General features: G+C 41.7%; 1 protein-coding gene across 2 annotated transcripts in view; it reads right to left on the reverse strand.

Annotated features, from left to right (window-relative positions):
* CEMIP (cell migration inducing hyaluronidase 1) overlaps positions 1 to 27,722 on the reverse strand; it is a 144,164-nt gene that overhangs the window by 47,158 nt on the left and 69,284 nt on the right. Inside the window, exons 2-11 of one of the 2 annotated variants that reach the window (XM_048865765.2) lie at positions 20,741 to 20,843; positions 17,509 to 17,658; positions 16,680 to 16,818; positions 14,329 to 14,565; positions 12,760 to 12,939; positions 7,041 to 7,111; positions 5,852 to 5,947; positions 5,087 to 5,208; positions 2,601 to 2,742; positions 1,331 to 1,522 (exon numbers count right to left, since the gene is read on the reverse strand). In XM_048865765.2, the coding sequence (XP_048721722.2) occupies positions 1,331 to 1,522; positions 2,601 to 2,742; positions 5,087 to 5,208; positions 5,852 to 5,947; positions 7,041 to 7,111; positions 12,760 to 12,939; positions 14,329 to 14,565; positions 16,680 to 16,818; positions 17,509 to 17,658; positions 20,741 to 20,798 (1,387 nt within the window). In that variant the 5' untranslated portion in view covers positions 20,799 to 20,843. Of the gene's footprint in view, positions 1 to 1,330; positions 1,523 to 2,600; positions 2,743 to 5,086; positions 5,209 to 5,851; positions 5,948 to 7,040; positions 7,112 to 12,759; positions 12,940 to 14,328; positions 14,566 to 16,679; positions 16,819 to 17,508; positions 17,662 to 20,740; positions 20,844 to 27,722 lie in introns of both variants that reach the window. The other variant, XM_048865764.2, reaches the window with a different exon arrangement.

Raw genomic sequence — 27,722 nt, forward strand, 5'->3', positions numbered from 1 at the left:
AGGAGGAAACACTTGTATCCTTCAGAAAGGGCTGCATCAAAGATAATGGTGCATGAAGTAGTTAATGTTGCAGAGCTAAGCAACTGTCTGGTGCACTGATTGTTCTAAGTTGGAATATGTTTTCTCAAAATGAAGTTACATTAAGTGTATGTTAAAAATCTCTCCTCAGATTAATCTGACTCACCATTCTTATCTCTTATTTAAACGCTGGCAGTTCATTGGCAATGTAACATGTCTGAATTACCACCATAAGCAATCAGCTACGGTGCATATTTTATATGAATTTTTGTTGTTGTAAAGGACAGTACTGGAAAGTCCTCCACCTACTGACAGAATGGGTAGCTAATGCACTATTTCTCCATACTGCCCATCAACGTACCGAAACCAAGTTCTGGAAGGAAAAAAGGAGGCCCTCACAGACCCAGGGGAAGATTTAAAAGCCATTTGTGGTTTTGGAAAATCTCTCCCTGACATCTTTGCCTCTCTACTGAAATGGACAATAAAGGGGTTGCTTTGTGGTGGCTGTATTTTTTTAACTGGATTTAGAACAAAGAGCATTGAAGAACAATTAGACAGCAATGATTTTTCACCGCCAGCAGCCTGTTCTAGGTTTGAGCTAGTCCTCCTGAAGAGAGAAAAAACCAACAAAACTTTGTATCTTCCCATTTCCTCTGTCTCAGATCAATTCACTCAGCATTCTACAGCAACTCTGGTTTACTCAAGCATTGTGGTTTGAGAGTCTATGGCTGGTCATGTGACTGTAGGGATCTATAGTTAACACATCTCCACTGTGGCATGTGCTCTATATATAGATACTAAAAACAGATGGTTTTAACAGAGTAGTATTTTATAAATGTGATGCTGTGTTTCTGCCTAAATATATCTGCATGGCATAAATAACCAGCTCTACAATAATACAGAACCCTAAAAATTCTCTCATGACCTGCTCCTCTTCTCCTTTTGATAAGAAAGGACTTCATCCTATGCTTTTCAGAAGGTGATCCTCTTGTAGAGAATGTGCATCCCTCAAATCCTACAAACTCAGGCCTGCCCTGCAAAGTGCTTGGGAGATAAGCTCAAGAGCAGGATGCTAGGGAAGAAAGATGGAAAATCCACAGATAAACCAGAAGGCACTATCATCACTTACAGATGTCAGGTGATTTTCAGATAGCAAAAGGTACAGATTTCACAATAGCATCAACAAACTGAAGGCCAAATTCAGCTCTCATTCACATCTCTGCAACACCTTTGATTTAAATGGAGCTGCTTGGGTATGAAGGAGAGAAGAATGTGCCCATAGTAACATGTGAATGACAAGATAAATCCTCACCTGATACTTTGACCTCATTAGGCCCACAGGCTCTGCATGGCAAGACTTGGAATTCTTCCGCCTGGTACATAGAATAATCCGTACTGGCAACAACAAGTCTATCTCCAGCCTTCCATGATCGTGCATCATCTGCCAGCTTCAAGATTGTGCTGTTCACATTGGTATCAATGGTTACAGTAAGCTTTGGTCTCACTAGGAAGCAAAAAAGGGGATGGCAGAGAATTCAGCTCACTGAACCTTAAATTGTCCGCTAACTTTTCTGGGCATTTTTGTTACCAACAAAATTTAGCAGTTTACTGATCCAACACATATGATACAGCTATCCCAAGTATGGTCTTGGTTGGGTTTGATTCGTGAAATCAAAAACAAACAAAAAAGGCCTATTCATTAGTTATTGGCAAGTGTATTTTCACTAGCCATTTAACTAAATTTAAATGTAGCCCTTAGTGGCTCAAACTTACCACTCACTTAGCTCCAGGAGTTAGTGTTGCTCTGCACTGTTATTTACAGTAGCAATAAACCTCCCAAAAGTGGTCTTTAACATAATGACTGTTTTTCCCCCAACGAAGATAACTGCATTCCATCTTTATCTCCCTACTAAATGATTGTTAAAGAATCACATGTAATGACCAGTATGAGGGCAGGTTGCTAAATGAATAATTGTAAAAGAAAAAATTACTTTGAAAAACACGTTGCTTCCCAACAGCATTAGCAGGAAACAGTCTCCTCGCTTGCTGAAGGAATAATCCTGCCCCATCTTGAAATGCTTTAGAAAGCATGGAGATTGTTACAGGTCTTGCCAAGTATCTGTACAGTATTACTGGGTTTTGGCGACACCATCACATCATTCCACTTAGTGCTCAAGAATCTCTCTTGAGATACTCTACTGAAGACTTGTCTGGGCTCACCCCAATATCCCAGCCAAACCTCAGCTTGAGGAACTACACTGGACCAAATTCAGTTCGACAGTAAGTAGAGGTTACTCCCATTGACATCAGTAGGAGGTGCTCCACCAGGTCTGGTTTGGCCCATCCTGTCTACCTGTGGCTAAGTGCTCAGAGAGGGAAACTCAGGGGACCTGGACATCAGAAGAAAGCAAAGAATGCAACACAGAAATCAAAGGGTTTCCCAAGTGAATTATTGTGTTTGGTAACAGATTTCTGCTTCCTATAAAATAGCCAGCTCAGGAGGAGGAAAATTCAAAATGGGATTTCTGCTCTGAATGACATGGCAGATGGACATGGCAGATGTTAAAAAGTGAGTCACATACCAGGTTTGCCACACAGGAACCGCACTCGGTAATTTTGGCAGCCTTCATCTGTCTGATCCTTACCATGGCACATAAACCTATAATCGTGTCCGCTTTTGTAGAAAACCTCAGTTGTTAAATTGGCTCCAGAAAGTGTAGCTGCCTAGGATGAGAATAGAAATGCACATGGGGTGGGCATTAAAACATGAATGGCGTTCACACCCTCTTACTCTCTCTGTGCATGGAATGAGGGTGATCACTTAGCATTAAGATGATGCACAATGATCATGTAATAAAACAGGATGAATGATCATGGGTAGAATCCATTTATACATTCTAGTTGGTTCATGCACAATAGCTTTTTATATGCAGACCACATGGATTTATCACTAAGTGAATCGTGTCACTCCCACATCTATATTAGGACTCAGAGTTGTTGTTTTTTTGGAAACAGTACTCTGAGCTTTGCTAACCCCGCCTTGTTTCCCTTGATTTTAGATCTCACTAGTTTGAGGTCAGATTCAAACTCTGAATGCAGATGGATGGGCCCAAACAAACTCATGGCTTTCAAGCATCTTAACTTTGCTCATTTCATTACCTGGGGCCTGATTGTGTCTGTTCCTTGCAGGAGAAAGTGGTGGGAGTCTTCTCTCTCTCCCTTGCAAGGGCCCGGGATAGTTGCTATCTCTATACTCAGGGATCATGAGGAATCCACCCCCATTCACTCTGAGGTCACAAATTGCCCCAAGGGGGCAAGAGGAGGTGGGCCTCTACTCTCCCACATGCAAACCAGCCTGTGGAGCTGGCTGGGTATGCTGGAAGGGGATCAAGTTACACCACCCCAAGGGTGGATTCAACATGTCCAGCATGCGTTCCTCCTGGGGCAGTGCAGTCCATCCCATCCCCCTCGCAAGACTGGGATTCAATACCACAGTCTAGACCTCAGGTTTGCAACCCTTCTTGCCACTGCATAAAAATGCTATGCATTGCATAGGACCAGCCAAATAACCTTCATTTTAAAAAGGCACTAGGCTCTTAAAGGAGTCACCATCTAAATTAGGGGTCTGATCCTGCAACTCCTACTCACTCATAGGCACGCTCACTGCAATCAATGGGAAATGTGCCCCGGCTACAAAATTTCTTGTTCTATTTTGATTCTTCTTGTGCTTAGCATCGTTGGGGCAGGGTAGTTTGATTCTTCGATATCCTCAGTTGGCGTGAACTGATGAAGTCAATGGGCTACATGGATTTACATCAGCCAAGGATTTAGAAGCTCATGATTTATAACTTTTCAGTAACAGAAAAATATTGCGTTTCTTGTTTCACTTTTAATACATATGAACATGAACAAAAGCAACTATTAGTTAAATTAGTATCTGGTCTAGTGGCTCTTGTGTTCTGAACTGAAATCCCTCTTCCAACGCATCAACAAAAGCTGAAACGCATGTGGAGTCAGTTTTACCATTGACCTGGCAAGTAATTGTGGAACAGTTTTTCCCCCCCTCATTGTTCACTATGAGATTAAATTGAAGACTCAGTCCTGGAAGCCCTTGTTCATACAGGCAATCCTCATTGCATGAGCAGTTCAATTAAATTTAATGCAACTATTCTTGTGAGCAAGGGCTACCCAGGTGAGTAAGAGTTTGCTGGATCCATTCCTAGATGCCTTAATGCTCAAGTCAACCCTGTAAAAACCCTACAGTACCAATCATTTTATGGTCTTCTGTTAAGCAGCACTTGAGCTGCAGAATTTTATCCACTGGACATTTAAGTATGCAGCAGGAATTTGCCAATAAAAGCAATTTTTCCTTCACACATTAAGTAGCTTTTGCAGTCATAACAAGGTGTATGTTTTCCCCTCAACATGTGCATTCGAGGATTTGATTACATGTTTCACACTGAATGGAATTCAGACTTCTTTCTACAAAAGAAAAAACAATGGACTTGAAAAAAATGACTGCAAGCCCAAAGACATTTTCCCCCATAACCTAATGCAACCTGTGGTTTTAATGTTATGGTCACATTTTGTGCTTAATTTTTCAGACAGCTTCCATTCTAAGGCCCTTTTAGACCCTTAGAAAATTTACATCCCTCTCTTTCCCCCCAACCCCCTCTTAATCTTCCTATAGGAAACTACATATTTTGTGGACAGCATAAATGGCCCAATTCTACAAGCCTTCCTCACACCAGTAGTCCTATTGACTGACCTGGGACTGGTTGTGTGAATAAGGATTGCAAGATCAGACTCAGAATGAGGAATATAGTTTTTCGGTCTTATAAGCTTCCGATTAGTGTTAAACATTTGCCAGCATTGTGGCCAGTCTATATGCAAGAGCATGAAGAGACGTCTAGAAACTAAATGCATTCACAGCTCACAACACTGTCACCAAGAAGGCCTAAGGTCTACTAGAACCTTCTTGACTTTGATGCTGCAGTTGGTTGCTTACTATACTGCTATTGCACATCAGGCAAGCTAATCTATAGGGAAAATGGGGAGTTTGTCCTACCTGGATAGCAAGGGGATGACTACAGATTTTGCCTGGGTTTGCTGCTCTGAGGTCAGAAAGTTTCTCCGTGTCTTTGGATCTTGCCTTTTTGGGCTTCTCAAACCACTCTGTCCATTCTATATCTGGAGACAAACAGGAAAGGCCATTTTATAGAAAGCCATGCTTAATGCAGCAAAAATGCACCTACCAGAATTTAGTCTCAAATACCATTAACAAATTTCTTCAATAACTGCCTAGTTCCTCGTTCTCCTTGCCAGTCTGGCAGCTGCTTTACTGATGCTATGAAGTGTAGCAAGGCAAGGGAGCATGGAGTTATTTAAAAACTACATGGTTTGAGTATGTAGCATGAGCATTTCTAACAGCTATGGAACTTGAATTGTGCCCTTCTCCCTCAAGCCCTTTGTATGTATTCAAGTCAGCTTGCAATCAGCTGCTGTTTGTTACAATGAATGAAACACCATTCTGACAAGCGGTGACCACATAATCAAAAGAAAAGGAGGACGCATGTTGGTTTGATCTTAACACGTGGACGGTCACATTCAATGCAAAAAAGAAAGGATTCAAATTAGAGAGAGTCTTGTAGGGCTTGGAAATAGAGAGGCTGCTTATGTTCTTGTTTGGATTAAAAGGCAACCTTAACAGATATCAGACCGTCTTTTTCTAAACAAAGGAATGGTGATTGGTGTGACAAAAAGGAATATTTCAAAAAGCGATTAGCACGGTTTAAGCTCCGTCACTCTGCTAGCACACAAACAGAGGTCTCACCTTGAACCCACTCACTGGTTGAAGACACATTAAAATGCTCTCCATTCTCAGCCTGGAATAGTTTGAATACTTTGGCCACAGCTGATCCTTTGTGTCCTGTAAAACAATTCATAACAATTTCATGGCTCACAAGTGATAGAAGCTAAGACTTCATAGGCAATGGAGCAAGCCTGTGGTTGTGTCTCTTGGGAGACCAGAGCAGATTCAGTAATTGCCTGCAAAATTTCTAGCAGAATTGTTCTGCCTGCTCTTGGAATGATTTTTCCGACTCTTTCCTTCTGCTCAGACTTTGCCTTTGTCGAGGAGGAATTCTCAAAAAAAAGTGAATTAAGGGAAATCATGGTTTTTGTTTTATTTTGCATTTTTTGTTTGCTAGTTTACATTGTGACAAACCAGGTCATTATCTTTATTTAGACAATATTGTACTATGGTATTCCACAGCAAATAGCCTCAAAAACTAGTATAGGTTGAAAGGTTTTGACTATCATGGTACAATATCATGTCTTAGATTTTCATCTCATGTTAACTGAGATAAATCAGGTTTCAGAGTAGCAGCCGTGTTAGTCTGTATCTGCAAAAAGAACAGGAGGACTTGTGGCACCTTAGAGACTAACCAATTTATTTGAGCATAAGCTTTCGTGAGCTACAGCTCACTTCATCGGATGCATTCAGCGGAATACACAGAGAACATGAAACAATGGGTGTTACCATACACACTGTAAGGAGAGTGATCAGGTAAGGTGAGCTATTACCAGCAGGAGAGCGGGGGCTGGGGGGGGGAACCTTTTGTAGTGATTTAGATGGAGATAAATCAGTGGAACTATGTCAAAAAGGTGGATACATAATTTGGCTTCAATGGAGCTATACTGGTATATACTAGCTGAGAATCTGGTCCTGTATGTCTGTGTACGAGTGGCCTGTGTCAGATCCCATCCAGCTGCATCACAGCATGGGGATAATGTAAGGGGGCAAGACTCCTGTTCACAGCTTCAATGTAGTGTAGTGTCAGACAGTACAAACGTCAAGGAACAAGTTTATCCCTTATGTAATTACACAGACTTCCATGGAATTATACCAGGGAGGAACTTGCCCAGGCAATTCCAAGCAAGTATTTGTTTCATTTAGGGGACTGGACTAGATGACCTCCTGAGGTCTCTTCCAACCCTGATAGTCTAGGATTCTGCATTACCTAGATATTCCATGTGGTCTTCAACAGAAGAGGAAGGGTTTCCTTTTACTGTAATAAAGCTCCAAGGATGCCTGAGAAATCAAAATGAGAAATGATCATATTATTTCATCTGGCACTTGTATGCATCATTTGTTTTCTCCTCCCTGGTGCACCATCTTCAAAACAGACAGATTTATGTGACACTGCAGTTTGTTTTACACTGACAATATCTTAACACTTTCTATTTCTTTGCTAAATATGCAACAAGAGAAATGAGGTTCAAAAGACAAATATCTCATTGAAATAATTAATCATAGCGTTGTATAAATGTCACCAGTGGACTTCACTTTTTATGGACTATCTAAAGAGGCTTTTGTGTGGTAGCAACATGGGACACTGGCAATGTCTCTGGGTGGCTGCAAAGGCTCCCCACCCCCCCCCCCAAAGAACTTTAAAACAGCCAAATTTGGTTAAGCAAATTGAATGTGTGCTGAAATGTTGTAGGTCAGGTTTCAGCCTGTAGTGAGCTGTGGGGATTTATAAAGGACTCTGTTTTATTGATTTTCTGGCAAAAACTGCTATCAAAGGTGCATAGATATGCTACGAGAATATATTTTCTTCACTTCAAACTGATCAGGAATGGGGGTTTATGAGCCACGATCACTGGTTCAGCTCCAGCCCCAGGTCAGCAATAAGTAGAGTTTGTTACTATCTGATGGTCACAGGTGGAATCCGTCCGTATCTACTAGAGAGTTATCAGCAAGGCTAGAAACACTAGCATGTGAACTGAACTGGTCTGGGGAATAGAGAGTAAATTGCCCTCTCACCTTTGGAGATGGACCCTCTAGAGAAGGGCACTAATGGGTCAGAGCAGGGAGTTTTGTCCTACTGCTGCCTGTGATTTAGTGTTATGTGACTAAATAGACATCAGCCATGAATGTTATTAATCACATGCATCACAACAGAACAACAGGGCATTGTGGGACTCTCTCTATAGTTGAGAGGCCCCAACATTTAGCAAATAAAAACCCGGTTAGAGAAATCCTCTGTCTCTTGGCAAAACTTCCACTGATTTCAGTAAAGTCAGGACTTTATGCTAGGAGTCCAAGCCAGTACCTCACACATTGCATTTGATGGTAACTGGAATGTAGGTGTCTTTAAAACCAGCCCTCAGGCTTCTATGGAAAATATATATGGACGCTAAGAGCCAATTATCAAAAACACACTAGGTATTACCAGCCATCTCACCTTTATTAGGGCTCAATCCTGTTCCCATTGAAGTCACTGACTAAATTCCCCTGAACTTCAGCAGGAGCAGACTCTTAGTAGGCATAGTCCCATGGTGAGAATAGGGGTGACATATACACCCCGTTAATCTAAAGAAAATGGCTTCTCACAAATCAAGGCAGCTCCAGCTGCTCATCAGTGGCCTGACCACAGGACAGACCCTGGGGAAGCTGCAAAGCTGCCAGCACAACTGCCTGAGGCATCTGCCAGGGAGCCAGATGCTCCTGCTGGAAACTTTCCTGTACACAGAGTGCCAAAGGCATTGGAGTGCTGTGATCTCCATCCAAAAGAGAAAGAGGGATGGGATGGTGGAAGAAATGACACTTGATCACTCAGCAGGCAGGACGGACTCCCCTCCCCACTTCCTTTTTTTTTTTTTTTTGGTTAAAAATAAAAACAAATGACAAAAATATGATTAAAAAAATAAACAAGGCCAAGAGCATTCAAAAATATATTTCAGAACACTTCAGTTTGTTCTTAAACTAATATTTGCACCCGTTTCATTCTTTCCAGTATTTGGTTCCCCCCGTTCGTTTATGGTTAACAGCATGGTTAAGCCAGTTCATCCTAATGCACGTGGCCACACGTAACATGTCCTCATGGTGTGAAATGTGAGGACTGAATTTCACTCTTTTACACCTGTATGAGCCCAGAGTAGCACCTCCGATGCCAGTGTGAGGTTCTGATCAGAACAACTGTCAGCAGCTAGTGCTGAAAGACTGTCTTGATTGATTGATATTTTGTTTTTTTAAAAAGCTCAGTATTTAAAGGGCACATTCATTTCTCATTGAGACAAGGAAGGGGAAGCTCTTCTATTCATTCTGACTTTTCTGGATTCAGCAAATGGGCAACGGGAACAGACATTGTGAGCCAGATGCTCAGCTGGTGTAAGTCATCATTCCTTTGACTTTAATGGAGCAATGCTGATTTATGGCAGCTCAGGACCTGGTTTAGCGTGACAGAAGTGGGAGACAGATGGTTTCTTGCTATCTATCAATATCCCTGTGTAGCCCGCAGTACAAGAAAATTACCCAGGCAGTGACGGAGTAACCTGACTCATTTGGCACTTTCAAAAATGTGAAACAAATATATCTGACCCAAAAATTACTAGCTGGGGTTGCACCAGTTATTGTCTCAGCAACAGTCGCAAGCTGTCATCAGCAATGGACATGGTGCTGTGCAGATCTGGCACACAGGTGTTTGATTTAGTATTGTCAGCCCGTCATCAAGCCAACAGATGTTTTAGGGTGATCAGGAAGAGAGAGCAAATCAATCCACTGCCCATTGTCTGACTCCTCTTCTGCAGTGTAGTTTAGAGGGTGGATATATAATCTAGCAAATTGCCCAGAGTAATTTTTACAAAGCTACAGTTCTTTATAATGTCCAGAACGAGCAGGGACTTTTTAACCTTTGACAGGCCCTTACTTTAGCAGTACTAAAAATGTGCTTAAGTGTACAGTGCACTGAAAATCACTAACTCTACTACAGAGTAAAAACCCAACACAAGGCAGCGTGGCATTCAGACTTCCTTGATGATTATGTAGCTGTTGATATGCAGTATCCAGGCAGAGGTTCAAAAAGGACAACAAAAACAACATCCAGTCCCTTTCCCTCACTATCGACTGCACTGCAGAGGAGAAAGGGGTCAGATAGGATGATCTTGGTTATTATTGGATTCTGGTACAAATATATATTTGCAGTTGAGTTTCTGCTCAGAGTAGAGATGGGTCCAAGTTGTAGAATTCAGAACCAAATGAGGGTGTTCCAGTTCAGGCTGGTGTAAAGAAAAGAGCCAGTCACACAGATTGGGATCTGGTTCTGAATAAAGCGTCAAGTTAACTCATTCCCTTCCTCCCCCTTTGGCCTCTTTGGCCTGCAAAAAAAAACCTTGCACTCCCCACTCACACCTTTAACCCTTCCCACAATCCACTCCACTACATATACTAACTGCTTACGCAGGTGTTTTCCGGGGGTGGGGGTGGGGTGGGGAGGCCATTATATTGTAACAAAGGCATCCCCAGGCTTCAGGGTGTTTGTGGGTAATTTGTTATTTGTGGACCAAACCTTGCAATCCTTAACTCAGACAAAAAACTCAGAACAGTGGCCTCAGTAAATAATGACTTCAATTGGAATTTTGCCTGAGTAAGGATTTCAGGCTTTGCTAGTTTATAATTTGGAACAGAGAATCTTTGCTAGTTTGTTATCCTGATCTATTTTTAAAATAACATTTTCAAAAAAGTGCCTAAGTTAGGTGTTTAACTCCCATTGAAAAAGTGTGAGGTTTTTAAAGATGTAGACAGGTGCCTAGTGGGTTTTGTCTACCTCTTTAGACACCTAATACTTTTATAAATCTGACCCCAAGTGACACAGGAGACCAAAAAAAGTCATTGGGGACTTCAGAGGTGATGTTTTCAAAAGTGGCGGACGCACCTAAGTAGTACACAGGGATGCGAGTATTTTTACAAACCTGTATGTTACACAGTGGTGGTCACTGTGTAACGTACATAAAAGGGCCAACATTTGCCAAAAATTACTACATCATAATACCCAAGATGTCACCTTAATTTCCGGTCAAGAAGAAGAGGTGCATTCTCCCCACACACTCTCCAGATTTTTGCACTTGCTCAAAATTACATATGTAAATGGAACTGGGGGGGGACTGTGGCCAGACAACTTTTAGTGGTTCTATACTAAATCAGTAAGGCTGCTGCCTGAGTGGTCCGGAGCAGCACTCTGGCTGTGTGGTCACACCACCACTGAAATTTGACCTGGCTGCTCCTCTATACAGACAGAACTGTGGCCAGGCCAAATTTCAGTGAGTGGCATTGCAGGCGGGTGCACAGGGTCACAACGCCACTCAAATTTGGCTTGGCCACCCCCTTATCCCGATGGAAGGGCATCCATGCCAACTGATGTTGCAATGTGGTGCACGGGGAGTCTGTTCCTGTGGGGTGGAGTGCAGGGGAGCCTGCTGAGAACTTGACTCCTGGCAGCACTGACTCATGCAATGTGTGGGTAAGAGGGGGAGACTCCCCAGCCAAGGGAAATCCAGGGTCCCTGTGCGGGGGACAAGTGGGCACTGGAATGAGTTCCAGCCAGTGGGGCGGGGGGCTGGAGTGGGGAAAGGAGAAGGTGCCCTCTTACCCAAGAAATATCTGGGTTGGCACCACTGTTTCCTCTTCTAAAATATAGAAGAATGCTGCAGTAGCTCAAGTAGCAGCATGGCAAGTGTTAACTTTTTGATGGCAACTGCTAGTTCATGGCAGAGCTGAGTCATAACACGATGAATCAGATTCTCTAGGCATTCCCATTGTAAGTCCCTATTGTAAAGGAGCTGGAAACGAACATTAAAATGCCAGTGTTGGATAAAAATACTAGAAGCAGTTTCACAAAAGTATGAAAAAAAAAAATCTTTTCTCCCTGTTGCAAGACTGGAAAAAAGATGTAGGATTTTCAAAGTCTCTTTCTGTGTCTCAAAACTAGAATTACAGAACCAGAAATCTGGCAGACCATTGGGCCATCACGTGGACTCTGGGTGGAAATACGGGGGTTTTTGTTTGTTCAGTTTGTCCTGTTTTTGCCGATGAGGTTATTTCATTCGGAATTCTCAACCCAGAGCATCCAAGTCCCTATAACAGATAAGGGACTCTCACGGCTAAGTTTCCTTATATACCACACTGAACATGTTCTCCATCTGCAGGTTCCTAATTGTCGCACACATGCTCACAACGATTGGCCTTTGGCTCCGTTTTTGAAGGATTTTTAAAAAATGGTCCACATTGACCCTTCCGGACTGGACATAGACCATGACCTATTGGGTAACAACCACTTTTTTAAAAAGTGCCTAAATGCAGAGCAGCATGATAAACTAGGACTCCAACTGGGCAAATACTGATTTCGAGAATATGCACTGTGTGTGCCAACATATACTGTATAGTGGCCAAAGGAGTTTTACAGTCTACAGAGTAAATATAATGCATACTAAATTATGTGCTGCAGAAATCCCAAATATACATTTGCTTAGTTAAAAAAAAATATTTTCCAGAATGTCTACGTATTTAGCCAGGGCTATATGGCTGTTACATATCATTCTCTTGGGTAAACAAACTTCAGGGCTAGTGTATCTACAGTACACTGGATATATTTTATACATACATCTTAAATCCCTAGGGTATGGCATGGAAACAAACAAGAATGGATAACTTATGGGGTTATCATGGAAAAATACGCGCCTTTTAACGTGAATCATGTGTTACTCCTCAATCTCCTAATAAAAATGCCCAATATAGACACTGAATGCATCTTAGGCTATTTAATTAACTGCTAAAAGTTCGCACAGAAAAAAGGAAAACTTTTCACAGCGTGAAAGAACGCTGTGCCTTTGAGGGAGTGGAATTATCTGGGTACATGAAAAGCATAATAAGGGCTCTGTGCTGGCAGAACAGGCACATACCTAAACCCAAGATGGAGGAAATGCTTGCTGCCCAGTTTGGTCATTGCTTTTCTGGCCGAGTCATCCAAGTTTCTAGACCCTTCATCATTCACCGCTACTGACAGGATCATGCCATTGTCAATTGCTCTCAAATACTGGGCAAGACGGGCACTTTCCCCTTTCAGTTTGTAGGTATCGAACCTAAACGGAAAGAAAAGAAGCATTTACACCAGGGAGCAGCACACTATAGGTATTCTATAGAAGATCTACAGGTTTGTATTGCTAAAGATATCATCCCTTGCAAAAGTGCTACTTAATAGTATAGTGAAATGGAATGATGATTATACTGGTTTGGTTTAAAAGAATACATTATGGTTTTCCATAAAACTAATTCAGAGAATTGCTTAAGATCTAGATAATGAAACAGCAAAACTAACAATAATGGTCTCGTTTGAGAAATAGTTGCAGGTGAAAAAAGTAAGAAAATAGGTAAGTATGTAGGAAGAAAGAATAAAGATTTTTTCTTCCTTACGGATATAATTTCTAGGATGGTGTTTTGTTTTTGTTGGGTGCTTTTTGTTTGCTCGATTGTTTTTTATCCTAATTAAACAAAGCGTGCCACTCTGAGTAATACATTATTTATTGTGCAGTCATTTCCTTTTGTGACACTGTATTAGAAATAAGATGCACGCCTGCATTTAAAAAAAACCCTAGCTCTCAGACAAAACCCCCGACAATCAGCAGTTCTTCATAAACATTTTTAAAGCTTCAAGTACTTAAAACTGTTAATTGTCTTAATTTGTGGTAACATTTTCGTAGAGAAGGGACCCAAGTTTGATTGAAGTGAACACAATGAAAAATGCATCACTTATTTTTGGTGTAAGACTACAGTGCTGCTTCAGTTGGAATTCAGCCAACAACTCTGCATCCCCTTTGAAGTCAAAGAGAGGTTTGTCTGAGGCAGTTCTTCAGGACCTGGTTTGGATACTAGTTGGCTTAGATTGTAAACTTGCTAGGTTCCAATCCATCTTTTTGTTCTGTGTTTTACAGCTCTCAGCACAATAGGGTCCTGGTTCACGACTAAGGTTCCTAGGAACTACCACAAAAAGAAATAAACAATGATTTTGTATGTAATAAATCTAGTACTTGCTAATGACCCATGAGAAAGGAAGTTTCTGGGTAAACTGCTGAGGGCTTTGGAGCTGTGCTCTGGCTCCATTCCAGCTCCAGGCAAAAACCTGCAGCTCCACTGTTCCAGAGCTGCTCTGCGCTCTAGCTCCGGGCTCCGCTCCAAAGCCCTGGGTATAACAGTCTTTGAACCACATTAAAGGCCCGATCCTGCAAGGTGCTGAGCACCATCTACTCTTGCTGACTTTGCAGGGAGTTGAAGTCAATCATCATCTTGAAGGATTGGGCCCTACTTTGGTTATGGAGCCTATGGAATTGAGAAGAGCTATAGTGAGGCATACAATGAGACCTACATAAATATGTCACTGGAAATTGCCTTTGCCAGTCTTGGATCTGATGGTGATGCTGCTTTCAAGGTAATGTCAAAAGTTCCCAGATACTGATGGCTCTAAACTGACTCACCGATCTGAATGGATGACTGCCCCTGTCTTTGGGTCAATAACATGGACAATGACACCTCGATGCCCCCAGCTTCTCTCAAAGTAGTAGCCACCTTCTTCCATTCCACCAGGGTGAAGAGTCTTGTTTAAAAAAGTCCAGGACAACTTTTTCTCACCATGGATCTCAAGGGTTCCACCTCGACTGACCCCAATATATTTTTGGCCAAACTCAGCATCTGGCTGGATGTCTTCATCCGCTCTGTAGGGTAAAAAATACACACATATATGAATCAGAATATTTTACCATCAAGCCAACAAGAAGCCTCCCACCAAGTGCTGGTACTGCCCAACAGGAGAGGAAGCAACATGGTTTAGAATGTATTTCTTTCAAGAGATCCTAAGGAATGCAAAATGCTGGGACTCTATAGAAAATAAATTCTTTGTCTGAAATACCACTAACAACAGGGGTCAGAGACAATTTAGGACAGACATGGCAGCTGACTCATCATCACTACTTTGTTGTTCTTTTAGATTACTATCTACATTCCACTACTACATTTGGAGGCTTGTCGACACACAAAAGTTGTACTGGTAGGAAAGCAGTACAACACACCTCTTGTGGATACAGTTATATTGGTATAAATGGGCTTACACAAGGATAGCTTTTCCCATATGGGAAGGGGAATATGCTATGCTGGTATAGCTGCATGCATACTAGAGGTTGTAACTGTATAACTTTTTTTTTTTTTAAAAAAAGCAAACCACATCCCTAGCTGAAGTAGTTACATCAGTACAAAAGTGGTGTATCAACCAGGCTTGAGTGAATAGAAAGTAATATTGACCAACTTGAAACGTTAGAGCACTTTGCACAAAAGTGAAGAGTACTTCTTTGACCGAGTTACCTCTTGTGACACTATGCCCCATATTCTTCATCGAGATATTATATGACATGAATATGGCATAACTAAGATATGTTGTATGCGAGATGGATCATGTGAGGTATCATTGGAAAGGTTATGATGTACTGACTATGATTATCCTATTTGTATGCATGTATCATTTCTGTATCTGAAATTAAGAATATTGCCTATGTAACAACTACAACTGTGTTTACACCTGGGGAACGCCCACCAGACAGTAGGCAATCAGCCTGGATGTGCCATTAGGGAGAACAATAGGACTCTGAAGATCTCCCACCTTCCTGAGAAGCTTCCTGGGATGCTGCTTTGACACTGCAGGGTCATGTGATCATGTCACCTGGTACTGGACCCCATCTTGACCCACTAGTATTTTTCCACTAATAGTGGTGGGGACCTAACGGGGAAAACCAAAGGATTCCCACCATATGTGAGTCCCATTTAAGGTAGGGAAGTGAGTTAATCTAGGTTGGTTCTTCAGTAAACATTTGCCTAAAAGAACTGCTGGAAAACTCCTAAAACTGATCTGGGGAAGAAAGGACTGGACTCAGGTTAGAAGGTGTCGGGCCTGTGAAAGGAATATCTGGAGTTCTAAACTGCAAGCAAGATCAGTCTGTCTGTAAGAAACTCTGCAACCTGCTTAAAACATTTAGGGTGAGAAATTACTACTTGAAGCGAGTTTCTTTAGTGTATTGAGCTTAGTTTGCGTGTTTGCTTTATTTGCTCAGTAATCTGCTTTGATCGGTTTGCTATGCCTTATAATCGCTTAAAATCTATCCTTTGTAGTTAATAAATTTGTTTTTGGTTTCTATAAACCAGTTTGTGCAATTCATAACTGGGGGCAAAAAGCTGTGCAGATCTTCCTCCACACTGAGGGAGGGAGACACTTTCACGAGCTTAAACTGTACAGTTTTCTGTGCAGCACAAGACAATACAAATTTGGGTTTACACTCCAGAGTGGGTGTGCACTTGAGTGCTGGGCAATTCCTGAGCTACATCAGGGTGTCTGTCTGTGTCTCTGCGTCTTTCCCTCCCTTCTCCCCCCGTCCCATTTAGGCATGAACATTTTCAGACCAAGGTAACTGCAAGAAAATAATGGAAATGTGGGGCCTTTTTTCCTGGGACTTTAAAATATTTGAAAGAATGGATAGGCTACAAAAATCTCTTGAGCAAGACAGCTAATGAGATCAATTGATTGTGAAATATGTGGCAGTTTTGTGATGTGTCAAACAGGACTCAAAACCAGGTCCCAAAGTTTCTCTTTTGTTTTGTAAAGTTAATCATCTCAATAGGCCAAGAAGCCTCCCATAAAGCATTGTTTGCATGGGTGATTTATGTTTAATGTCAGTGAAATTTTAATTGCGATTATTATTTTGTATCTCTGCATTGTGAAATGGAACATGTAATATAGAGATCTAGCACTAAATTAGGGGATTCATGTTCTTTAGGTACATACCGCCCGTATAAGATGACCACCACGTTACTTTGGTATGGACATAGCTCACTGCCAATATGTAGTTCTCCTCCATTTTCAATCAATATATGTCGAGTTCGCAAAACTATAGGCTGTGTATTGTCCTTAATTACCAGCTTTCCTAAGGAAAAAATAATGGTATGAAGTTTTAAAACACAGCAAGTCATCAGAGTTAGTGGTGCGACTGTGCAAAAAGCAGGGCCAGCTTTCCCAGTTACATGAGAGAGAAATGCCAAACATATTCCCCAAAACTGCTTTAGGGCCAGATCCTAAAGTGTTTATTTGGCTTTTACTCAGGCAAACTCACTGAAGTCAGTGGAGTTTTGCATGGAGAAGGACTGAATAGGAGACTGCATGAGGATTTATGAGTTAATGCTCAATAAAAGCAGTTAATGCTAGCAGTCATCAGCAACAAAATAGGATACCGTCCTTCCAGACAAAGAGTAAACACATATCTGACTTGTCCTGAGATCCTAAGAATAGTGTTGCTTCATTAGGACATTATCTGTACAGCAAATTACTAGGATAGGGTTTACAAAGGAAACTGCAGGACTAGAACTATTAAGCAAGTTCATGTACTTTTGTCAATTCTCCAGAGAGGACAAACAAGCTACTCTTAGTTGCCCAGAGTGGATATCATCCCTACCACCACCCACCCTGGTATGAAACTGAACTGGCATTATCCAATATTTGCTCTAACTCAGAGCACCCTGCAGGAAGCTGTCCCTGTACCAGTATGTGCTGATCTAAGTAGACCTAATGGAGAGTCCTCATCCCCTGCCTTGGGTCTCAGGCTGACAGAAGGATTTACCTCCATCTGTAATGTGGATAGAGTGGACGGTTGCAGAGGAAGAGAGAAGGAGCTTCCTCCCTTTGCAGATTTCAATGTGTTGATCTTCATCGTGACCAGCATTCCAGGGTTCCAGCTCAGGATCCTGATCAGGACATGCTGAGGCTGCTTCTGCTGATAGAGATGAAGGGAGATAAAATTATCCTGGCTTCACTCAAGAAAGAAAATGCCACATCTATGCCCTTGACACTGTCATGCTCGATAAGTTACATTCGAAGAGGATGCCTCTTCCCTGAAATGCAAAGATGTTCCACCTTGATTGGGCTGTATTTGGGTCATGATAAAGGGAAAATGAACGATATCTTTGGGAACATGCTATGCTGGACTCAAAGCACAAAAAACACCTTACTACCCTGCACAGCAAAACATCACTGGTCCCACCGCATCAAGACAGTGGTAGAGAAAAGGGGAGGATTTTGCCCTTAATGTTACAGCTCTGCCTGTCAATGTCCAGCTATAATGTGGGCAGTCTGTCACGAGCTGCACAAAGGTGTCTGCTCTAGGGAGCAAATGAAAAAGGAGAAAAGACCCAACCTGAACAGTCACCTAAACACAAGCTAATGCCAAAACAGTACCTGTGAGGTCTGGTAAACTTAAAGGGGAAAAAAGCCATACATTTCTACAGTCTTTGCTCTTCAGCTGGGACGGGAAGCATGAGTGGTTTAAATACCATAACAAGATAGTTCTCAGGGAGATTCAAGTCTGGCCAAAGCCAGGAAGAGCTAGAAATCTCATGAGAGAATGGTTGGCTTCATTATATCTTTCAGAAAAAAAGAGAAGGACCCACCCACTCAAGAGTTGCACATCATTGGTCTCCACACACATACCTCTCAACTGTGCTCATGTACCAAATCCAAGGGCATCTCATCTTACAAGATAAAATATTTCTCTGCTTTAATCTTACCCAACACATTAGCCCCACATCTACTCTAGTTCAACAAGAGAGGGGTGTGTGTGAGAATATTTCATGACTGTTACAAACTTCCTAATTAAAGAAGATTGAGGACAACAGGGAGTTTGAACAATGAACCCTTTCCCATCAATGGGAGTTGCAGGTTCTCATCAGCTCTTGGTACTTTGCCCAGTGCGATTCACATGTTGTTCTTTCCCTTTTTTAAAAAAAAAAATGCAACTCTATTGGGGTAATAGGTCAATCTGCAAGACCACAGAATATCTAGGACAATGGGTATGGGGTGAAATCCTAGCCCCACTGAAGTCAATGGCAAATCTCAAGGGGTTCAGGACTTCTTGCAAGGCATCTAGACCAATGAGAAGGTCTTTGTTTTTGTAATGGATACAAATACATTCCAACTGATGGACAAAGCAGACAGTGTGGATCAGTTTTAAGACTCTTTCACTGTCAAGATGTTTTAGTGCTGACATCAAGAAATATTGTCACAATTAGGGAGCTATATATTCTGTATTCTTTTGCCACTAGAAAACCAGAAGGACAATTAGAATTCTGTAACATCCTGAACAAAATCTGTCCATCTGCATTCAGTTTCCTGTTAGATTCCAAATCAACTCCAACTCTTTAAACAATAGAAGTAGATCAGCCATTGGTTTGGTGTCTCTTAAGGACATCCTCTATTGAGATTCCAAAGGGCCAGTTACCCAGGGTAGCAAGTGACATTTCATGTGTGCAACATGTGTCCTGGATCTACAGGAGTTCTTTGACTTGATCACTGCATTTCTATAAAAGAATGCCAATAATTGTTGAGCAGTGATTCAAATACTGAAAAATATCCAGGGCTCAAATCAGATATGTGCACCAGTTTCAAACTGGAGTGATATCAATGGTATTCCTCCTGATTTACACTGGAGAAGAAAAGATCAGAATCAGGCTCCCGATCTCTACTGGCAGACATGTAGAATCAATAAGAGTAGACTGAAAAAGATAAATAATTCAGGTGGTAAATGGAACCTGCATTGTAACCAGATGCCTGAAAACAACACTAATTTGAACAGACAAAAGTCAAAAGAAATGATCAAGGATTCTACGAAGGACAAGAATTGGAAGTGTGCTCACATCAAGATTATAAAAATCAGTCACACACTGACATTTGAGTCAAATTTAAAAGGTATAAACTTCCAAACAGGCTAAGTTGGATGGGTAGAAGTCAGCTCATTATTATTTGTTTATTGTGGGTGTTTTTCCAACATTCAAGAAAAGACGACGCCAGACCTGAGGAATTCATAGTCTAACGACAGGCAGAGAAGTAGACAGAAGTTAGGGGGAGGGGATTTACTCTTATGACTTGGATTTAAATTAGCAAAAGCCAGGATCATTCAGAGTTAAAGGTCCAAGCTCCTTTCTTAACCCATTCATTCCAGGAGCAGTGCAGAAACTCTACAGTCCAATCCTAGTCTGTGTTCTCCAGCAAGACATCCATTGTCAGCCACAGAAGGACTGAAACAGCTAAAGAGTTAACTGGCTCTCTAGTACCCATTTACTGCATCACAGATGAAATTTCAGACTTATCTATCAATCTCCTGGTCTTTTTGCACTCAGATGCCAGCTCCCCTTCAGGGCACTCTGCAGAATTAGCTAAGTTTTCTTTTGTGCCTAAAATTCCCTAAGCACAGCAATGACAGTGTACCTCATGTTGTTGCTTAATGATAGCTTTGGGGGTTAAATTGGGGGGTGGGGAGGACTAAAAAAAAGTCAGAAACAAATCCACCATACATAGAATAGAGAGAAAAGTACAGTGAGGAGAGAAGTAGCTTGGAGAGGCTGAACATAATGCATGAAATGCTTTTGCTTTTACCAGCAAGACCCAGAGAAGGACTGAGGAAGCATCATGGGACAGGATGGCTTTTTCGCTCTCCCCATAATTTCTGGTGTTCTATCTGTGAGGGCAGAGCTAGGACAATGCAATAAAAGGCTCAAAGCACGTCTCAGAACAACAGCTCTTGGGCTATTTTATAAACTTGTCTTATTCAGCTTCTTCACTTCACATAGCATTTTCAACTGCTTAGTAGTTTCCCCCTTTGCCTTTAACGAAGCTGCTCTAAATTAGGGAGGCTGGGGAACTTGGGAAATGGATCCTGTTATGTATTTCCGCACATTGCTCGTGCTATAAGCTCCCTGCAGACACTGGATTAAGGGCTGAAAATACACCTGACCTACAGCTGCACTTTCCCGAGTTACAAATACTGTTATTTATATACTGTCTGTTGGGTGGAAACTTACCTGTGCGTACAAAAGAGATCACAAATAGAAGAGAAAAAAAACTGATGACCAGGTCCATCCTGGGAAGGGAGGCTGCTTTCGATATTCTTAGTTCTGTGGAGACCTGTGACAAAGAACGCCACGGCAGGAATTAGATCGTTGTCAACTCAAGTATATTTTATGCAAAAAGTTACACATGACACAGAGAAAGGGTTACATCCAGTTTTCTGACTAAGCAGGCCTTCATTTGTAACCCTTCCTGACTTGTTAGAGAAGAAAAGAACACACACACCCCCAGCCTCACCCCCACCCACCCAACATATTCCCCTTTGTTAGGTTTAATATTCAGATATTCAAACATGTACACAGAAGGAAATCACAACATGGGACAGGAAACTTCTTAGGAATGCAGTATAAAACACATATGGTATCAGGATAGTGGATGGCTGAATACTCACATGTGCAAAAAACCAAAAAGCCAACCCTCTCCTCCCTCCCAAATAAAAACACTTAGGATCAAATTCAGAGTGGCCTCAACATGAGTACCCTAAACTGTATGCCTGTGTTCTGGGTGTGAACTTTTGGCAGTCATGTTCTGTGCATCCCAAAATTCTGACCTGTGCTCACAGTTGCTGTTTTGAATCTGCACCTTCTGGACTTTTGGGTGCTCAGTCACTCAGCCACTCCAAATTGCAGTTCTGGGAGCAAAGCTAAAGGCTGCTTTTAGAGATTTCCCCCCTGAAGGCCTAGCTTCAGTGTCATGAAATTTAGATTTGGAGTGGGCTGGAGCGCTGTCCTTAAGTAATCCCACTGTGTCTAGGATTACGGTGATTACAGCCCATATGCGAATGGGTCTGATTATGCAACTCTGCTTCATGGTGGTGAGAGTTCAGGGATATGAATATTCCCCTGGAGGTCAAGGGTTATATACTTCTGTGTATACTACTTATGTAAAATGTTCACTCGTATGTATTTGTAAATTTGTTTAAAATTCGTATTATTTATCCAATACAGTATTTGGAGCCGTTACATTTCATTATGCAATTCTGTAGTGATGGACTTTTAAAGAAACTTGTTTTTAATCCATAGGCCATATAATGGTTATAACATAATACGGAGTCAGCATATGATGAGACAGATTGTTATATCCATAGGGTCTTCTACATGTCAACACATTACCAGTTTAGGCTCCTCTTTGTATTTACAGATGTTTGCTTTTAAAGTCACCGATAGCTGTGAGAGCATCTTGAGGGCAGTCTCTTCAAACACAATGTTTGGTTGCAAATAAGACCATTAGGTTCTTTTCCAAATTAAATAAACCTCCCTATGCAGACACAAGGAACCTGTTCATATTGCAAAGTAATGGAGTGTCAAATGTTTGTTTAGAAAAATTGCATTGGTTTGGAGTTAAACAGGTAAAAGCAATAAAAGAAAAAAACTCCGGGGAGCTCCAATTTCTTACTTAAGAAAACTTCAATTATTGTACTTATCCTCTTATAATTAAAAAAACCCAAGATTTAGTCTGGAACAAATTCCACAGCGGAAATAAATACAGGAGGTGTCCGCGCCGTGCATGTAAATGGTACAATTTTAATTACAACTATTTACCCAAAATGTATTGCCATGAAATTTAGGGCATTTTATTAAAAAGTAGCATTACAACCAAATTTGTCAAGAAACATCAACAGAAAATACGTTTGCTTGTACAGTTGTAGGGCACAGTGGCATTAGGATTGCTGGTCACATGGCTCATGCCCACTGCGTGAAAGCAACATTCTATCCATGTGACAATACAGACAGCATGCCACATGATACTCAGTGCTAAAAAGGATATTGCAGGATAGTAGAGAAAAAGCAATATACATAGTAATAGTAAACCTTCCTCCACGCCCCCCCCCAAAAAAAATAAATGCCATTTTCATCAAAATCAAAATGCTTTGAAGAACATGCCAACTTTGACAAAATTTTGTTAAAAAGATTAGAGGAAGCATTTCAATAATGTTGAAACATCCTGTTTAGGTATTTTCAGTATCAAACACACACTTTGATTTCTCATTTCAAAATGACTTTTCCAAACGAAATAGTGTTTTTATATAAAAACAGTTTGAAGAAAGTTAAATAGTCAGAATTAAAGTGCAATGTTTCCGTTTTATCAAAACAATGCCCCAGGTGTCTAAAAAACATGGACATTTTTCAGAATTTCATTTTTCTGGAAATTAAAAAAAATTCACTCTGTTTTGGAACTGGTGAAATTTCAAAATCATGGAATTTGCTGCAAAATGGGAAATCTATTGTCTGCCTAGCTCTACTCAGTAATGGCTTAATCTCTGAATGATGTACATTTTCAGCGAGTAGTAACTGTTCAAGGATTCGCAAAAAGAAAAGGAGTACTTGTGGCACCTTAGAGACTAACCAATTTATTTGAGCATGAGCTTTCGTGAGCTACAGCTCACTTCATCAGATGTTTACCGTGGAAACTGCAGCAGACTTTATATACACACAGAGAATATGAAACAATACCTCCTCCCACCCCACTGTCCTGCTGGTAATAGCTTATCTAAAGTGATCAACAGGTGGGCCATTTCCAGCACAAATCCAGGTTTTCTCACCCTCCACCCCCCACACAAATTCACTCTCCTGCTGGTGCTAGCCCATCCAAAGTGACAACTCTTTGCATAATCAAGTCGGGCTATTTCCTGCATAGATCAAGGTTTTCTCACATCCCCCCCACCCGCATACACACACAAACTCACTCTCCTGCTGGTAATAGCTCATCTAAACTGACCACTCTCCAAGTTTAAATCCAAGTTAAACCAGAACATCTGGGGGGGGGGGGTAGGAAAAAACAAGAGGAAACAGGCTACCTTGCATAATGACTTAGCCACTCCCAGTCTCTATTTAAGCCTAAATTAATAGTATCCAATTTGCAAATGAATTCCAATTCAGCAGTTTCTCGCTGGAGTCTGGATTTGAAGTTTTTTTGTTTTAAGATAGCGACCTTCATGTCTGTGATTGCGTGACCAGAGAGATTGAAGTGTTCTCCGACTGGTTTATGAATGTTATAATTCTTGACATCTGATTTGTGTCCATTTATTCTTTTACGTAGAGACTGTCCAGTTTGACCAATGTACATGGCAGAGGGGCATTGCTGGCACATGATGGCATATATCACATTGGTGGATGTGCAGGTGAACGAGCCTCTGATAGTGTGGCTGATGTTATTAGGCCCTGTGATGGTGTCCCCTGAATAGATATGTGGGCACAATTGGCAACGGGCTTTGTTGCAAGGATAAGTTCCTGGGTTAGTGGTTCTGTTGTGTGGTATGTGGTTGTTGGTGAGTATTTGCTTCAGGTTGCGGGGCTGTCTGTAGGCAAGGACTGGCCTGTCTCCCAAGACTTGTGAGAGTGTTGGGTCATCCTTTAGGATAGGTTGTAGATCCTTAATAATGCGTTGGAGGGGTTTTAGTTGGGGGCTGAAGGTGACCGCTAGTGGCGTTCTGTTATTTTCTTTGTTAGGCCTGTCCTGTAGTAGGTAACTTCTGGGAACTCTTCTGGCTCTATCAATCTGTTTCTTTACTTCTGCAGGTGGGTATTGTAGTTGTAAGAAAGCTTGACAGAGATCTTGTAGGTGTTTGTCTCTGTCTGAGGGGTTGGAGCAAATGCGGTTGTATCGCAGAGCTTGGCTGTAGACGATGGATCGTGTGGTGTGGTCAGGGTGAAAGCTGGAGGCATGCAGGTAGGAATAGCGGTCAGTAGGTTTCCGGTATAGGGTGGTGTTTATGTGGCCATTGTTTATTAGCACTGTAGTGTCCAGGAAGTGGATCTCTTGTGTGGACTGGACCAGGCTGAGGTTGGTGGTGGGATGGAAATTGTTGAAGTCGTGGTGGAATTCCTCAAGGGCTTCTTTTCCATGGGTCCAGATGATGAAGATGTCATCAATATAGCGCAAGTAGAGTAGGGGCTTTAGGGGACGAGAGCTGAGGAAGCGTTGTTCTAAATCAGCCATAAAAATGTTGGCATACTGTGGGGCCATGCGGGTACCCATAGCAGTGCCGCTGATCTGAAGGTATACATTGTCCCCAAATGTGAAATAGTTATGGGTAAGGACAAAGTCACAAAGTTCAGCCACCAGGTTAGCCGTGACATTATCGGGGATAGTGTTCTTGACGGCTTGTAGTCCATCTTTGTGTGGAATGTTGGTGTAGAGGGCTTCTACATCCATAGTAGCCAGGATGGTGTTATCAAGGATTGGGGTCAGGATTCAAGGATTGGGGTCAGAACTAAGCAGCACGTGTCTGACCATTTAACAGTGTCAACATTTTATAAGCCAACAATGTCATAGTAAGTGTTATTGAAGTACAACAGCGACCATTAAAAAGTCAACATTTGCCCACTGTTATGACACAATCGGATTTGAAGTAGGGTAGTTATTCTCTATTTTAAGTAGAGGCACAAACTGTGCTGCTGGGATACCGCGGTAGAGCAGTACATGGGAAAGCTGTTTTGTAATGACGACAGACACAGTTTTGTTTGAAGGCATATACTTTCTAAAACGAATGGTTTGGTCTTTCATTTATAGCACATTGGTTAGGTACAAAAAGGTATGAATTTTGACAGTGATAGGGTGCACTTTCTATCTCATTATTGGGTAGTAAAGAAACTTCTTTGCTAGAATGCAGGGACAGTTGTCACTTCCTGTGGCCATTGCTTCCTTTGGAGACAACAGCTATGGGTTACTGCCAGCCAGTGCCAAATGGCTTTGTCCTCAAGCTTGTGCAACATGGTGTAGACTAAAAAAAAAAAAAAAAAACCCCAACATAGATATTTTTGAAAGGTGCCACTTTTGTATTGGGCCCAAATAATTTCTACAGAATCTAAACTGTGGTGGTTAAAACAAGCTCTTTCCTGTTTTCTGGCTAAATGGAAGAGGGGGGGGGGGGGCTCAGTTCAGGTCCCTGTGTTCACTATCACGGTTAGTATGAAAGGGCATCCTTGTTGGATGTCTCAGAGAGGCCAAGGAGAACGAATTCTGCTCCCACTACGAGGAGTACCTCTGCTGGGCCAGATTTGAATTATACTGACAGAGCCATGTGGGAAAAATACAGTTCCTGTTCTGGGGATACACAGAAGATCTCAGGTTCTGTGGGTGTCAGTTCAACACCCTTCACAAGTGCTAGAGTCAAACAATACAAAAAAAAAATTTAAGAGGAGGAAAAATGACTCTTTTCATGACCTTCCGTGAGGGAGGGTTTCAGAATAGTGCCTGCTACAAAACAGGTTGTTTTGTTAGCTTAGAGTCATGTGGGGATAAAGCAATCAAGCTACATCTTACTTGAACAGATGCCATATTATTAAGTTCAACTATGATGTAATAATTTCTGTCAACAAATGGCCATATATATTGAAATGCTCTGTGTGTAAGGGCTGTGAAAGAATCCTAAATAAATCTTTAATGTTTCTCAAACTCCATCCGCAAATTCTCTGCTGGGTGAGAAAAGCTTTTTTGCTTAGCTGTTAAAAGCCACCTGGCAATTGAGAGTGGGATTCATATCCCTAAGTCTGGCAAGACACACTCTTTGGAAGGCTCCAACAGCCGGGAATCATTTCAAAAAGAGTGAATATTAGCAGACAATGCTAAAAGTAGATACAGGAAGCCATTAGTCAGTCCTTAGACGGCTGCTACTGCAGGTGTCAATGGTCATAATGCACTAGAAAGCATTAAAGGATTCCGTAAAAAGCAGCCCCCTGATCTAGCTAGTTCCTTATAGTTTTATGCTGAAGCAGACAGAGAACAGATGGTGCTGGGGGGAAAATGTAAACATACATTTAAAAGACAGCTTGAGATTTTAAAAATTTCATAATGAAATCATAAGTGTGGGCTCCCTAAAGTTCCTCAGTCAGTGGGGTGGTGGTAGGGGAGGGAAGAATTACTCTTCTCCTCACTGGTACATCTCGTGGTTGTCACGGTAATAGCCCAATCTGACTGATGACTGCAAAGAACATTGCAAGCCATTTCACGTTAGAGGTCTTTAGTGCTATTAAATGGGTAACAATGTAGAGGGACATGCTCAGTTGAAAGAAGCGTGTAATCTCCACAGTGACTGGAAAGTGGAAAATGGGCAGAAATGGCAAGCATTTAAACAGGAGAGCTCCATTTCTTTTCTGTCCTCTCACAGTATAAGGGATAGGACGCTGGACTGGGACTCAGGAGATTGGGGTTAAATTTCTGACTCAGTAACGGATTTCCTACGTGATCCTGGGCAAGTCACTTGGTCTCTCTGTATCTCAGTTCCCCTCTGTAAAATGGGGATAAAGGACAGTTCCCTTCCTCATTGGGGTATTGTGAGGATAGTATTCATTACTGATTATGAGATATTCAGATTATTACTGAAGTGCTGAAGCCATAGAAGTACCAAGACAGGTAGATCGTTATTTAGTAGCCTAGACACCATAGCCAAGATTTTCCAAAGTGACTCATGATTATGGATACCTCAGATTCTGGGAGCCAATACAATACACCTTGAATGGGGCTGACCTTTAGAATGTGAGCCCTCAACACTTTCTGAAAATGAAGCTCCTTTAGGGTGTCTCAAGTTAGGCATCCAAAAATGGCTGGGGACACCTGAAGTCACTAGTAGTCACTGATGGAAATGTTGGCCTATGGGCCAGAGCCTTCTCACACTGAAGTCGAGGAAGAACCTTTATAAACTAGAATGGAAAATGGACATGGGAAAGTAGATAGCTATTCTGAAAACTTGAGCTTTCATTATACTTAGGAAAGATTAGTCTGAGCCCATATTTAGATTTCAGTGCTGTTGGTGACCAGTTCAAAAGTGCATTGGAAGCGTTCTTGTTCCTATGCAAAGCGCTCTGGGCTGATGAGGAAACTGATTTCTGAGGAAGGAATGGGAGGTTTAATTAGTGCCCATGCAGTCCTTTTTTTACTCCCATCACACTTGTGATGAGTTCACATTCCCTATGCTGAGAGAATATTGCTCTGTGC

The sequence above is a fragment of the Caretta caretta genome, chromosome 10, assembly GCF_965140235.1.
Source record: "Caretta caretta isolate rCarCar2 chromosome 10, rCarCar1.hap1, whole genome shotgun sequence".
Classification (NCBI taxonomy): Eukaryota; Metazoa; Chordata; order Testudines; family Cheloniidae; genus Caretta; species Caretta caretta.